Source organism: Amphiprion ocellaris, chromosome 4 (assembly GCF_022539595.1).
Source record: "Amphiprion ocellaris isolate individual 3 ecotype Okinawa chromosome 4, ASM2253959v1, whole genome shotgun sequence".
In the NCBI taxonomy this organism is placed as follows: domain Eukaryota; kingdom Metazoa; phylum Chordata; class Actinopteri; family Pomacentridae; genus Amphiprion; species Amphiprion ocellaris.
The window spans coordinates 10915006-10931412 of record NC_072769.1 but is presented as its reverse complement, the minus strand read 5'-3'; the positions used below and the strand labels follow the sequence as shown (position 1 = coordinate 10931412).

General features: G+C 38.4%; 1 protein-coding gene across 1 annotated transcript in view; it reads left to right on the top strand.

The window, feature by feature from the left end:
- The first annotated feature begins 3340 nt into the window (after positions 1 to 3340).
- The window catches only part of LOC111564245 (sphingosine kinase 1-like), a 46001-nt gene continuing 32934 nt past the window's right edge, over positions 3341 to 16407 (top strand). The window contains exon 1 of the mRNA XM_023263717.3: positions 3341 to 3911. Coding sequence (XP_023119485.1) covers positions 3503 to 3911 — 409 coding nt within the window. The 5' untranslated portion in view covers positions 3341 to 3502. The remainder of the gene's footprint in view (positions 3912 to 16407) is intronic.

Genomic DNA, 16407 nt, shown 5'->3' with positions numbered 1-16407 from the left:
ACCTGCCTGCACTTTACTGATTGCTGTCATGCACATCAGCTGCAGTAATTAGTTCATTCCATTCACCTGTTCTCCACTTCACCTCCACCTATTTAAGCTCTGTGCATTCACTCAGTCCCCATCGGATCATTGATTCTGTTGCCCTCCTGGATTCTGTTTCTATCCACCAAGCCTGCCACCTCCGGACTGCTTCAGCCCCATGGACTCTGCTGCTCTCCCCCCTCCTGGATTTCCCCTTCTTGGGCTCTGTTTTCTCTGACCTATTCATGGATTTTCCCCAGCCTGTTTTCCCCCTCGGTTTTCAGTTTCCCCATCTCGTGAGTACCCCTGATTTTCGTAGAATTTTTATTTAGAATTACTTTTGTCATATTCAAATTATTTCTGTGACCATTGTATGTTTTTCTTGCATTAACCGTGGGATACCAACAATTTTGTCCACGTGTGTAAAAAAAAAAAAAAAAAAAAAAAACGACTGTTAACAACTTGGCCACATCCATGCAATATCTTTCTGTTGACCCCAGGTGCAGATTCAAATAATTTCAAGACTAATCCCTATTAATCTTACCGTGTCTTTTAAGAGCTTCTGCTTAACAATATATTTAAATTTTCTTTAACAGGGGGTGAATCAGCCCAGGACTCATTGCAGCTCCACATCTGACTGAGTGACTTTCTACTCACATTTATCCGCTTTACTGCACTGTTCACATATTAAAGAAGAGGAGAATCCCTTTCTGCAGCTGAACTCCATTATTCTACGATACATACGTGTTCGTTATATGCGATTAATAAAGCCACTAAAAGGGACCCAATATTCTTTTCATTTTATAGTGCAGCCTTTTCCTCCATCTACCACGAGGTGGCAGCACATCGCGTGTTTTTTGTTGAGTAGAACTACTGAGCTGTAAAGTTGAATGAGAACCGCAGCTGTGGTGAAGTCAAGTTAGCAGGAAACACGCAGGAACACACCGACATAACAGGCAGTAATGACCTTAGAAATAAAAGCTTGAACCGGTCTGCTGACATTCAGAGGGGACAATGACAGCACGTAGAGTAAATCTGAGGCTAAAAAAAATTGTTTCATGAACGTAATTAAAGAGTAGTCTATTTTGAAGAGAATATACAGCAACATTTGGGTTCACTAGGACTCACAGTACTGCTGTTTTTCTATTTATCAACTCCACATACATAAATATGTGAATTTAAAAATGACAAAAACTGTTCTAATTTGTTTCTATTTTACTAAAGTTACAAAATATGTACTATATTTCTGTCTAATTCTAAATAAGACAATACTAAATTCAGAATAATCTGATATAAAGTGCTCACAACAAATGGAAATATTCAAAGAACCTTCTCAAACTTTCACTGCAATGCATTTTCTTAGTATTTCTTGTCCATTGATAGTGTCAAACGCTGTATTGGGCAGGCAATATGGTTGACCTCTCTGGGACCACAGACTCCAGGGACACTGAAGAATCCAGGTTTAGTCTGGGAAGATGCCCCCTAAGTCACAACAATACAGGCTGCACTGACATTGAGTTAAAGTGGAGGTTTAAATGGGCACAGTAGATTATTTTTGCCCCCAATACTTATGGAATGCTTGTCTTACTGTTTGTGAAAGGGTCAGTGGAGTTGGTGGACACTTTAGGGGACATGTCCGGCCAGCGCTACATATTGTGTGTCGTACCATGCTGTCTTTATTAGATGACAAATGGTGAAGTTGTGCACATTCAGTACCTGGCTGTGGCTCTAACCAACATGTTAGCATCTAGCACAGCAAAAGTCCGTTCTCAGCTCCCTATTGTCATCTGTGGCATCATGTCTTTTGAATAAAGCTCATATTCACTGGTCAAAGTACGAAATAAATCTACTCAGTGGTTGAGAATTTGTCGCCAGTTCAACAACTTCTTGTCCACAGTTGGTTACATTTTTAACCCTTTTCAAACAATAGAAATGAGACTTTTGACTTTTTCTCTGAATCAGAATAAAAGACAATTTTCATGCTGCATTTATGTTTCTTTTTATTGTAATTTATTTGTCTTTTATATATCCTCTAAGCTTTATTTGCTGTGCTTCTTTCTTTTTAGATTAGATTCAACTTTATCACCATTGAGTACACTAAGATGTGCAATTTAAATCTCAGGGTATCTATTTTTAGAACTTTTTTTTGACAAAAAGTGCTCTGTTTCTAATGTGTACTTCTTTTATTTTTCGAATGTACATTTTCATTTTTTTTGTGTTGTTGCTGCTCTTACCTTTTTCATTATTTTATTTAATTTTTGCTTTCATATAAAACTGACTTGAGAAAACCCACAGAGAATTCCAATGTACCTGTACTGTAATGTACCCGTGCAAATGGCAGCAAAACTATATTCTATTCTATTCTATAAAAACTATATCCAGTTTAACATCTAACCAGAAGTGCAACAGTAAAGTGCATTCTTTACAGTATTGTATCCACAGTATATTACTGCATAAACACTATTAACAGTATGGATAGAGCGGTATAAACACATGAATATATGAATATGTAGACATTTAGATACAAAATGAAGTAGATAATCTAAATATACAGGTTCAACATTATGAGTTATTATCACTGTGTGTTTTTAATAAATTAATATCAAATTCCCACCAAGTTACTAAACCCCGTGAATTGATAGAAAAACAAAACAAAAAAAAAACACTTAGAGAGCGCAGTACTCCATCAAGGCTGCTCAGTTGTATCATTTTTGATGGATGAAATATTTAATAAAAAATTCCCCTATGCTGAGCACAGATGTGTTATGCATGTGTATGTTATATATGGATACTGAATCGTGTGACCTAAATATGTAGCAGAAGTAATGGGATTTGGAAACAGCCCCACAATTTAATCAATTGTTCCTTGTATGATTTCCGATGAATAAGTCTCGATAAGTCCAGCAGTCGATTTTTAGTAGGATCGCAATCATGTGATCGTCAGCAGGCAGCGTTCACTTGTTGTCATAGTTACAGTGACGCTGTGCCACTATCTCACAATGATACAGAAATCTTTAACAAACCTGTGGATCCAGACTATAAGCCGTATCACTGCCAAAATCTAATCAGGTGGTCCTTGTGTCATTTCTGACCTTCCCTGAAAATTTAATCCAAATCCATTGTTCCGTTTGTGAGCAATGTTGCGCACAGACAAACAGACAGACATACTCCGATCATGACATAACTCCCCCGCGTTCCTTGACGGAGTAATAATGACCTGTGTATCTTCAGTGTCATCGCAGGTTGCTCCCCTCACAGCTGGTGAGAGTGGCTCTTATTTTGAAATGTGACCGGATATGGAGTGTTGGACTGCGGTAGCGTTGACACGTGTCCGGGCAGCAGGCTGTCAGTTGCAGTCTTGTTCTCTCCACTTTGCTCGCATCATCCAGGCGGTTCGCTATGTGACAGAGTGGCTGCTGCTGCTGTATCCCGGACCCCCTCCCTGCGTCCCGGTCTCCTCCGAGTCCGGCGTCCGCTCAGGATGATGGATCACAGGAGGACCGAACCGGACCGCAACACTCTGTACGGGGAATACACGCTCACTAGTAACCGAAAAGTCAGGTGCTCCGTGAACCTGACCGAGAAGGACCTCGTCGTCCAGCGGCTCACGTCGGCACCTGTCGGGCGGAACAAGGTGACGCTCAGCCTGAAGGACTGCATCGGCTGCCGGGCTTACCGGGAGGATGACAACGCGGACCCGGCGGCGTACCTGGCCGCCTACTTCTACCCGCTGCGGCGGCGCTGGATGAGTTCCGGGGTCTCCCGCCAGAGAGTGGAGCAGTGCTTTCGGCTCGCGGCGCTCCAGGACCCGCTCGCCAACCTGGACGAGGCGGAGAAGTGGGCTCGCGCCGTCCGAGAACGCGCTGCCCGGCAACAGCAGCTTAGAGACGGTGAGTGTTGGTTAGCAACCGGCGGGGAGAGTACAGCGTCCGTCCGCAGGTAAACTTCACACAGGTTTGTTAGGGGGCAACAGGACGGAAGCTGCAGGTACAGTCAGGTCTGTTCAGCGATGAAACTGTGGTTCAGTGAGGCTAACGGGGGTTTTACACGTTTCAGTCTGTTCAAGAAGTGAAAATGCGAACAAGTAATCTAGGCTCGAGTCCTTCTCAGAGGGGAAATGAGCGGTTAGCCCCCAGTTTCACCCTCCTTCAGTTAGCAGGCTGTTTCTGTGAACTTAATTAGAAAAAAAAATTACCATATGAACACATTATGGAAATATTAAAGGCTAAGCTAGCTCATGTAGCCCCTCTGTACACGATACCACAAGATTATGCAGGTGTGTTGTCTTAAAGGACATAGTAGAAGAAAAATAACTGAAGAATTAGAGAGAAAAAATAACAAAATTAAAGCAAAAACACTTGGATTTGTTGGGTTTTCATGTATATTTTTGTAGGGTTGTAAATTTAGATCTAAATTAATCAGGTTAACCTCCATAATTATTAATACTATAGGGTCTTAGCCTTAATATTTAATTTAGTCAGGATAATTGTAACTGTATGGATCTTAATATTTATATTAGTAAGATATTAGTAAGAAGAAGAAGATGCTGTATTTCCTGAGAATAATATTTAATGTTTTGGGTAACCATTATGATTCATTATACTTTATGGTCTTAGCCTTAATATTTACATTAGTCAGGATAATATTCATGATAGCGGTTTAGCCTTAACGTTTAAATAGTCAGGATAACCTCTGTTATTATTAATACTGTAGGACCTTAGCATTAATATTTACATTAGTTTGGATAATCTTCATTATTGCTACTGTAGGTTCATCTTTATATTTATTCACACTCTAGGGTTTTAGCCTTAATACTCATATTAGTTAAGTAAAGTTGTATTTTATATAATTTTTGTAGGGTTGTAAGCCATAATATTTAAACTATTCAGGTAAATTTGCATCATTAATAACCTTCTAGGTTCTTAACCTCAATATTTAATCTTGTTAGGCTAATTCCAAATGTCTTATTTGAATAAAAATGCAGTTTTCATTTATTAAATAGATAACTCAGGTCAACTTATATTCTCTTTCCATTCGAGTGTTACGTTCATTTTTACATGGCCATGTAACATGCAGTTAATCAGCTGTCTATATTATAACTGTGTTTGTATTGTGTTTTGCATTTTTTAAAATCTGTCTCAACTTCTTAAATTCTAAAGAACTCTCTATTACCATTTCACTGAGGAATCTTGATAATGCCAACCATAGAGGTTGGCATACGGGTCTTTCAGGGTTTGTTCTTGCATCATTTCATGTTTCCCTACAGCTATTAATTAGCTGAAAGTATCTTTTCTTTGAGTTGCCATTCAGAACTGGTTTCTTGCCACTTAATCAGCTCTGCCTTTGTTACCTTTAACCTACATCTTAATGAATAAAACAACAAGACGTTCTGGCAGCGTCGCATTTCAGCAACTCGAGAATTCAAGCTCCCATTTTTAATATGAAAGAGACCTGAAAAACATATCAGAGGTGTATCCTGTTCGGACGTTTGTGTCTTATCAGCTCTGGTTTGTCGTTACCTTTTGCCTACTCCTTACATGAATTATACAATAGCTCTGGTCTAGTATAGCGAGTCACATTTCAGTATCTTCAGTCTGCAAACATGCCTGTTTAACAGAAAGGACACCTGAGAACTACGAAGCATATTACTGCTGCGAGTTTATGCAATGCCAACAGATATAATTACTCCAATGGGAAGCGTTCTGTAATTGGAGATTTCTGAAGAGAAGTTATCTCATTATTTGTCCTCCTCACCAAGCTGTCCTGATTCATCAAAAACTTTTTTTTTAACTTTTGCCGCACACAAAGTTTTTCCCTCCACACAGCCGTAGTATCACTGGCACACTGTGACCCAGTTAGCATTTTCCCATTTGCACAAATGTATTTTTAACGAGGCAAAATATGCTACAATTCTGTACTGCCTCTGATTGTCAGAAGGGGAAAGGGCTGAATTTTAGTAACTCTAGACAGTATTATTTTCTTTGATCCATATTGTGATTCGACTGCCAGCTGTGTAACCTGAGATGGTGAGAACCAAACACAAATGTGTCCATTACTTCACCTGCTCTACCCTCATTCTCCCACATCATTGGTTTATTCGAAATAAATTCAATGTAAAATGATCCAAACTGTGTTGGTTCTAGACACTCAAATTAGAAGATTTGCTTTTTCTTAAATTATAGTAATCTAGTTATATTTGAGCTTTGGTTGAAGAAAACAAGCAAAATGAAGATGTTGCTTTGGAGTGTGGGAACTTTTGCAGCCTGTATTTTTTCAGTTAATCACAAAAAATTAATCAATAGTGAATATAGTCATTAGTTACTAAGTACAGTTGGCAGTCCCAAAGTCATTGATTAAGGTTTTTATCTTTATTGTGACTGTGCAAACACAGTGAAGGACTCAGAGTCAAACAGAACCACAAGTTCTAAGCAAAAATATGGGCTGCCTGTATTTCTACGTCTGGGCTACCTGCCTAAGTGTTACATTTCTGAGCATTTTCATGGTCACTGCTGTTAATTTCAAACCTCATTAAGGCTGCAGGTATTTGGTATCCCTGGAATGTGGCGATATGATTTCAGTCTAAAAGGCAGTCTGGAGTTAGTTACTCATTATACCGGAGGCCTTGTGAACCGTGCTAAATCATGTTCAGGAGCTCTGTATCCGAATCATTAGTCTAAATGAGGTCAGAGCAGCCTGTGTGACCTCTTCATTACGACTGATGCTTGTGTCACTAGTTTGACTTCTGCTATATTGAGAAAGCATCTGTTTTATCCAGATCCATTTTACTGTGACAGGTACAGACATGCTGAAGCTGTAACGTAACTCCACATCTGGATTTAAACACTGCCTGAGAGAATTACAACAGTCTTTGATTTATGCCATATACATATGCACATCCTTCTGATCTTTCCATCGGTATTTGGTCTACTTGGATATATAACCCACAAACAGATGTTAGTTATGTTTTACATGCTCTGGATGCTCAGCTTTGCTTCTCTGCACTAATAGTTGTCACTGACTCAGCTTTGCTGCTCAGGGCATCAATACTAGTTTGCATGATAATGGTAATTTTTCTAAACATCTGTTAAAGCCATGACCCAACAAACCGTCAGATGTCTCTGTTGTGTTGTTATTTTGTTTTGTTTATTTTACGCTTTTTGCGGGTCAAAGCTGAAAGTGTCTGTCGAGTCATTGCAATGAACCATTTTAAAGCACTGTTATTATAATTTCTTATCTAAAAATACTCTGTGTATTCCAAATGGACTGTTTTCATTGATATTGGTGTGGAAATGGTTAGTTTGCTTGTTTGACTTTCTAAAATGATTTTGGCCTGCTGGATGACTGGTTGTTTCCTAGCAGGGAGAGGAAGTGCAGAATATACTACGTGTCACGTCAGCCCGCGGTTGGCTGCGTGGTGTGTTCAAGGGAAAGTTTTAAAAGAAGACAATAGGGTGACATGAGGTGACTCGTGTCAGCCAATACCACTTCTCGATTCATCCTAGTGTATCAGGCCGTTGACTCAAGTTCCCCATAAATTCATCTGTGCTCTGACAGTTACAGCTGACAACTCAGAGGCACTGGCAGTTTTGTATACGGTAAATAGTATTGATCCTAGGCTGCCAATAAAAAGATCAAATCCATCTGTGAAAAGGAGGCATAATCATGAGTCAGATCACAGCAGGCAGAGAGGTTACTAGTATTGATCAAAACAGTCACAGCTGATTATCATCTGACTTGAGCGCTTGACTCTCACCATCCAATGACAGTGAATTTCAGCACCTTACCAGTAAATGGGAATCAATTCGTCAGGGGTTTGAATATAGCTGATACAAAATACCATCAAGATACAGCATCACTGTTATTGTGGTCGCTTTGAGAACAGACACTGTATTAAAAATACCAGATCTGTATTTCCATTGCTGATGTGTAGCCACAGTGGCATGCTTAGTAGATACAAGACTGTCTGATGTACTGAATATAGGGTTAGTATGATCAATCTTTATACACAAGAAATCCTAATTTATCTGAGGCAAAATGTTAGTATAGGGATTAAACAAATGTCCAAAATGGTCAAAATGACATCAAAACTTTGTTCACTTGACATAATCCCAAATCTCATGTGAGCTTGATATATGTTTTTAATGTTAAATCAACTGTGCTAAGATTTATAAAGCTCATACAGCCTAAATTGTTACATTCACAAGTCAATCATTATACACGCAGCATTGAATATAATTGTCAGTTGACCTCAAAAAATGTTTTTTGGAAACACTTTGTGCCCACCCCAAAATTTGCAGTGTTATGTTTAAACTTCAAAGCACGTTGGTGTCTTAATTTAAAACTAGCGCACTGCCATTGCCAACTTATTATTTCCTAGCACATATAATTTAATATAAGCAACGATGGAAACTACATAGAATTACTATCAAGTGTATTTAAAGTGCCATGTTACTGCTCTGAACTTACTAAATGTTTTGTGTGCAAATAAATCCTTGGAGCGAGTGAGGTGGGATTTATGTTTAATAACTGTGACTTTGAAGGTTCATGTGCACCTTCATTATATTTCTATAGTATAACTGCTGAGGTTATTTTAGACACTTCAGGAGGAAGTACCGAAGTAGTGGCAGTGGTGGTGTAGTGAGATATTGTGAATTGTATTTGAATAAGGCTGAAATTTGTCAGCGCTAAAGATAGATAAATGTATCTTTAAAAAATCAACAGTAATGCCTCTTTTGTTCTAATTAAAATGTTGTGAGAGGCAACTAGAAAAGCATTTTATACACAGAAATGGTTTTCTCAGAGAAAAAATCACAGATAAATAAAAAATTGTTTTGTAAGGAAAGATTAGTGGATTTGCCAAAAGCTATCGAGTTTTGTGATAGTTGAGGCTTTTATACACTACCGTTCAAAAATTTGGGGTCACCCAGGCAATTTCATGTTTTCCATGAAAACACACACTTTTATTCATATGCTAACATAATTGCACAAAGGTTTTCTAATCATCAATTAGCCTTCACTGAAAAAACTGCTTTTCTTTCAAAAATAAGGGCATTTCTAACTGACCACAAACTTTTGAACAGTAGTGTATGTCTAAATTTTGAGGCTGATATGTAGGCAGATTTGTCGTAACAGCAGCCCCAACATGAAAGAATGGGGCCACAATGTGTTCTGTACAAGCATTGGAGTGGGTCATACAGAGAGAGTTAATGTGTCCTTAGACCCAGACAAAATGTAAATAGCTGAGACCGAGCTTGTCCTGGCACACTCTGTCTTCCATGACATTGCTGGCTCCATGTGGACTGTCCCTGGCAATCCTTGCTACATCTTTTAGAAGCACTTCCAGGAAACACACTAAGCCAGCAGCATACAATATGCCTACTTAAATCTGACTAACCTTCATATGCATAGCCAAGGTGGTAAACACAGTAACCATATTTTATACAAGTGCTTCTGTGTGCTCACATTGGGTAGAAACGGTTGATAAGATTCCATTTGTGTGGAAACTAAATATGTCAGGTATTCAGCCTCAGGACGCTTGTAAAACATTTTGCTCTGCTGCCTATAGTCACACAGCTTTTGCACTAATTTGGTGAAGGAATTAATATTTGCAGTCCAGTCCTTCCATGGTACAGAATCCCAAATGTGAACTGTATGTCAGGTTGAAGCAGTGGAAATGTGAAAATGCTTTATTTTGGGGATTTTTTTCTCAGTGCTGTTGCAGTATCTAAGTACCAGAAAAGATTTGTCTTAGTACCAGTAGTCAGTGGACATAGGTGCAGAGTTGGTCTCTGAGTGAGCTCCAGGGCTGAGTATCATCAGTGTTTTAAGACACTATTGGCAGTTCCACGTTGTTTGGATGAATTTGCGTTTTCTGTTTCCACTGTCAGATATTTCGTCATCTCAGCACGGGACACTATGAACAAAGTAGTTTCCTCATCCCCCTTTATCCAATACATGACAGAGATTCTGCTTTCAGACTCTGCTACAGCTGTGATGTCCTTTCTACTGTGCTTTCCAAGGAGACCGCCTTTGTCATCAGTGACAGTACGAAGTCACTAATGTGCTGTATGCGTAGAAGAAACCGCACTGTTAATTAACATTATTATTCTCTTTAACTGAAGCCAGGATGTAAGGTGTGGAGGTGGTACAGAAGTGACACACTGAGTTTAATTTTTTTTCTTAACAGCTTTCTGAATTATCACAGGGACCCTGATTTGTGCTAATGCACCACAAGTGAATATGGCTGTTAGTGAAAGTGTGAAACCATGGAAACGACAGTGATGGAAAATCTGATAAGCGGTACCTTATTTCTCCCAGTTCTCATGGGAGCTGGCATTGCTTCTTTTAGCAGCAAAATCCAGGCCTCACTCAGCCAGTCGATGCTATTACTAATACATTACCTCTGGTCGAGACAGAGTTGAAGCTGGGACAATGGCTTGGATCCTCTATTATAAACAGTTTAAGAAGTGTGTTATATTATATACACAAGTGATGGTTATTAATGTGAAAAAGGAGCCTGTCTAAATTCTAATTTTAAGATTCTTAGACTATAAAACAAACAAACTGGAAGTATGATGAGTTGAAATTTTGAGCCAGTTACCCAAAACATACACAAGTTATAGTGAAAACAACATAAGTCTACTCTGCAGGTGATACAACAGGATGCAGCAGGTTAGTGTTAATTTGGTAGTAGGGCTGCAGTAAATTATTATTTTCATTGTCAGATAATTTGTTCATTATTTTATTCATTAATTCATTGGTTGTTTGGTAGATAAAATTGTAAAAAAAAAAAAAAATCACGAGCAGTGTTATTCCACAGGTTAAGATGACATCATCAAATGTCTTGTTTTGTCCACAACTCAAAGTTTACTGTCAAAGAGAATCAAAGAAAACAAAATATAATCACATTTAAGAAGGTGGAATCGGAAAATTTTGACTTTTTTCTTAAATTTTTCTTAAATTACTCAAAGCTGTTGCTATGAGTAACAATCAAAATAGTTGCCGATTATTGTATTAGTTGACTACTAATTGAATATTTGATTAATTGTTGCAGCTCTGTTTGCTAGCACATTATTCTTTAACATGAATCTGAATATACATTTTTTTTTTTGGCCTGGAGTGGAAGTAAAAAGACACTTAAGATAATTATCCATCCCACACAGAAATTATGAATGGGACAAACTAACGCTTGACATATTAAAGCGCACTACTGAGTTTTCAACTGCATATCTGCACAAAAGCTTGGAACGCATGCTGGGAGAGTTTCTGCTGTAAGTTGTTAACCGAATGCCTAGTGGTTGTGATGCTGTTATTATCGCCACTATAGTTATCTCTGACTTTTGTGGATTTCAAGATTTAGAAAGAGTTTTTGCATTTTGTATGAATCAGTTTTCCCCAATCTCTGTTTAAATTTTATATATTGTTGCCTGATTTGGTCTTCAGATATTCATACCTACTGTAATTATATCTAAAAAAATCAATAACACAAACAGGTGCAGCATGGATAATTTTCAACCCTCTTCAGCTTTTCTTAGCTTTGTCTCGTCCATGTTAACCACACATACACTATACTGTAGGTCAGGAGCTGAAGTCCCACATACTGGAGACTTCAGGGCTTAAACTGTGGTGTGTCTTTGAGTGTTTGTTTGTGTAACGGTGATAAGTGTGAGTTGTCCAGATAATGCATACCACAAAAAGGTGGTGTCATGAAAACATATATTTCAACAGAGGAGCTTAGTGACAAACGGTTCCGTGAAAGATCACACCCGTGTGATTAATCAGTCTTACACTGCAGACTTCTAATTCTGAGAAGTGAAACTACACATTTTCTCACAATAGGTTGTCCGTCTTGTGGCTAGAAAAGCTAAAAAAAAAAAAAAAAAAGATCAGGCTACAAGACGTACATGAGCACAGTTTCATATGTGTTCCCTCTGCATTATTAGAGGCATTTGTGTGTGCAGTCAGACAGCAGTGGTAGCAGCAGTCCTCTCCCTTAGGACTCCTCCTCACACACATACGCTGCGATGGAATTTGATGTGCTGTCGAGAGGTCTGATTCAGCCTCTCGTTCTGTCTCTCCAGAGCTCTCCGTCGCTCTGGGGGCTCACAGCAGTCCATGTAATGGCTACATCCTGCCCTCTCTGTCTTACCCCAACCAAATCCAAACCATGTAGTACAACACTAGAATCTGGCAAAGCACTCTCCAAGGAAGCCCTATCAAACTTCTGCCCTGTTTCTCCTTCTTCCATATCTTAAAATAGGGAGTGACTAACTGTACATTATACCAGGAGGCATAGAACATATTCAGTGTTCACCCAGTTTTCTATTCTCAGAAAAGGCCTCTTAAGTCAGTCTGTGATACGCCGACAACAACCACTAATTGACCATTCAGCCTGCAGAGGAGCTGGTTCACCTATGGGAAAGTCACTCACTGCCTGGTGAAAGAACATGTGGTTGTGGTTTTTTTATGGTGGGGGATACATTTCTTCCATATGCTGACACACCGCACATTTTCTATGTATATAGTTGTTTCTTACAGTTCACATTAATATCATGTTTTGCTCCCTTTTCTTGTGTTTGCATTTTAAATTGACTAATATTTGCAAGAAGTAAACAGTGGAACAAGTTTCCAGTGTGGGTGACATTAATTAAGAATTTAAGCTCCAGTTTCCATGGAAGGAAAACTGAAAGTTAAATTAGTGTACAACTTATTTTTGCATTTTTTTTTTCTTTGGAGTTTGTTTTCCAGCAGCAGCCTAACCTCTCCTTCCTAATCCGACCCTGAGGCCTAAAATACCCATATGGAACGCAGAGACGGACGGTGGTTGCGTCCTCTCACTCTGCTTTCTCGACCTTTCTCTTTACCTCACAATACATCCAAGTCTTTATAAGAGAGCGGTTGATACTGTATGGACAACTGCATAACAGACAGTGCAAAGTGATTTTAATTCAAACCTCAATGTCGTAAACTCTTTGCCATACTTAATATAGATCTACAGAAGGCTAACCACTGCCACCTCCTCCTCCTCCGCCTTCCACACCCTTTGTGGTTCTGGCTCAGCAAAAAGCCGCTTGTGTGCTTGAGCAGCTTCCACTCTTTGATTTACAGACAACATTAAGAGTTATCACCGCTCTGCACCTAAAATACTGCTGCAGCAAGAGACAGTGGAATAAGGTAGGATGAGGTTTTGCTTAAAGCTACAGTCTGCAAACAAAAGGTCGTCCCACCCTAAAACATCAAAACAGAGGATTGGCACATATTATCATTCTTAAATTGACTGTCCTGTCACATTTTGCCCACTGTTGGCTCATTTTTCACTGCAATATAAAGTCCTGAACCTCTATGGAAATGGCACAACCATGGCTAGGAGGAGAGAGGACTCAAAAATGCCTTCTGTGCAGTTATAATGCCATAAAACATTAAAAGAAGACAAAATAAAAAAGTATTTATTATACAAAAATTGAAATGAAACAGTAACCAACATGTACAGTTTTTTTTTCCACGTCCCCACATGTTTAAATCAAAACTGCGAGTTCTTGAGGCCATTTCCACAACGTGCACGTGTTTTTTATAACTTTCTTGTAAACTTATTATTGTTATTATTATTTTTTTTTCATATTTTAATCATGTCTTAACTGTGTAATTTCATAACTGTGTTTTGTATTTGCTGCTGCCTATCTTGGCCAGGACTCCCTTGAAAAAGAGGTTCCTAATCTCAACGGGATCTCTCCTGGTTAAATAAAGGTTAAATTAAAAAAAAAATTTAAAAATTTACCGTTACTGGGAAAAAATGGTGGCTCTACATACTATAAATATATTAACACTTACGTTTCTGATTTGTTTCCACGCTTGTCTCCTCTCTGCTCAGTGTAGACACTGCCTGTAGTTCAGCCCAGATCAGCTGAAAACTCACATCAGTGTTGGTTGTAGCTGAATCACTAATAGTTTTTCACTTAAGCTGAAGAGTGCAGACTTTTGAATCTTGTCGGAGCAAATGGTTTATTTTTGGTGATTTTTTTTTGTGAAATGTGACAAAATATCACTTCGATTGGTGAAGTTTTCCACCAGAATGCCATGTCACAGAGGGTTGAAGTTGTGTTCCATTTATGATCAGATGGGAACCATACGATAAAATTGAGCCTGTCAGTTATATTTGAATATACTTGAAAATTGCATTCTTATTTTGGAGCCATTCACGTCATAAAGCGAAGTATAGCTTAAGGATGAGAAGTGGAGAAGTAAATTTTCAGATGTTTTACTTTAGTAAATAAGAGCATAACGGTGTCCAAAAAGTGGAAATCTTGTGTTTGAAGTGCTACTAAAAGTAAAAGTACAGAAGTATAATCAGCACAGAGTGCTAATGTTTAAAATATCAAAAATGCCTAAACATGCTTATTTTATTGCCACATTTTGCTTTAATTTCATTTTTATCTATGTTTTGTTGGGTAAATAAATATATGACAATTAATGACATTTATAAAGTGATTGTATTTTGCATTTTAACAAGAAACTGTAGCTGTCAAATAAATCAAGAGGTCTAAAAAGTACATTACTTTCATCTGAAATGTAGCATAGTAGAAGAATAGGTTTGCAGAAAATGAAAATTCTCAAGTAAAGTATCTCAGAATTGTCCTTAAGTAAATAGATATAGAGTAGTTAGGTGCCACATGTGCATGGCCTAATGAGAACAGCGACACGTTGAATCACACGAACAACACTAAAATAAAAGCATATCAGTACATAATCTAATAAGTTGTACATGGGCAAGTTCACATTGATTTGCAGCTCTGTTTGCTATGTACGAATTTTGAGAAGCCCCGAATAAAGCATGATGCTACAACTGATCTAACATTTGAGGGTAAGATCATACAGAACTAAACCTCTAACGGTGATGGATACGCTCCAGACATTATGCTGTATCTCTAAATTGCTATCATGAGGTTGCAGTTGGTATGTAGTTAACTACAGCATGCACATGAAGTTGGGTTTAGAGGCTCAACATTGCACTGCTATCAAATGACAACCTGGTATCTGCAAAACAGAATGTTTTTTTTAGGAATTTAGCAAATTCAGAAGCCGTAGTTAAAAGTTGACACGGATAGAGAACATGGGGATTTTTGCACTTTTTTTCATTGCACTTTAAACTTTTTTCTCAGCTTCAAATAACACGCCTTTATTTCTTTGGCTTCTGGTGCTTAACTGAACAGATTTTGTGCTCACACATCAGACTTTTGCCCTTAACTGACCCGAGACACAGATAGCATTCAGCAGATTGTGATTGGACATATCTGTCATATTACACAGAGGTTTGGAAAGTATAAGCGGCAGGTCAAATACATGTTAATCCATTAATCCCTTAAATGTGGAAACTGGATTCCCTCCTAATGGGTGTTTGTCAAGGCTTAGAGCTCACATCACTAGTGAGCAACAGGCTGAAACATAAGCACAGTCTACAGTACGACACGACCCTGTGGGTTGGAATGAATGGGCTCCACTTTTCCCTTGCTCTGGGTCTGTTACATCATAAGAAGAATAAAAAAACATAACTATTATAGCTGTTACAACAAAGATGCAACATCCTCTTTTCTTTTTAGTCTAGCATCCATGTAAGGAAAGGAGCATTACACAACAGGATGATGTATAAGCGCCATATGCTGCAGATGGTGCCAAACCAGTTAGCACACGTGTAAAAAAGTGCAAGAATATGTGTTTTTTAACTACTTAACACAACAGTTCCCGACTTTAGTGATGAGTCAGCAACGAGAGACAGTTTTCAAATGACTATCATAATGTAGCAGATGCTATTTAGTTTCTGTTTCTGAATCAAACATCTGTCTTTTGCATATTTCCCGTAAATCTGTAGGAGATTTGTGAAATACGGTTGCAAGAAAAAGTATGTGAACCTTATAGGATTACTTGAGCTTCTACATAAATCGATCCTAAAATGTGTTCTGATCTTCATCCAAGTCACAACAATAGACAAACACAGTCTGTTTAAACTAATACCACACAAAAAAATATATGTTTTCATGTTTTATTGAACACAGCATGTAAACATTCACAGTGCAGGGTGGAAAAAGTATGTGAACCTTTGGATTTCATAACTGGTTGATGCTCCTTTGGCAGCAATAACCTCAACCAAACGGTTCCTGTAGGGGCAGATCAGACCTGCACAACGGTCAGGAGGAATTTTGGACCATTTCTCTTTACAAAACTCCTTCAGTTCAGCAATATTCCTGGGATGTCTGGTGTGAATGGCGCTCTTAAGGTCATGCCACAGCATCTCAATCGAACACGGACTTGTTTCCCTGCACTGTGAACGTTTACATGTTGTGTTCAATAAAAACATGAAAACATATAATTTTTGTGCAGTGTTAGTTTAAGCAG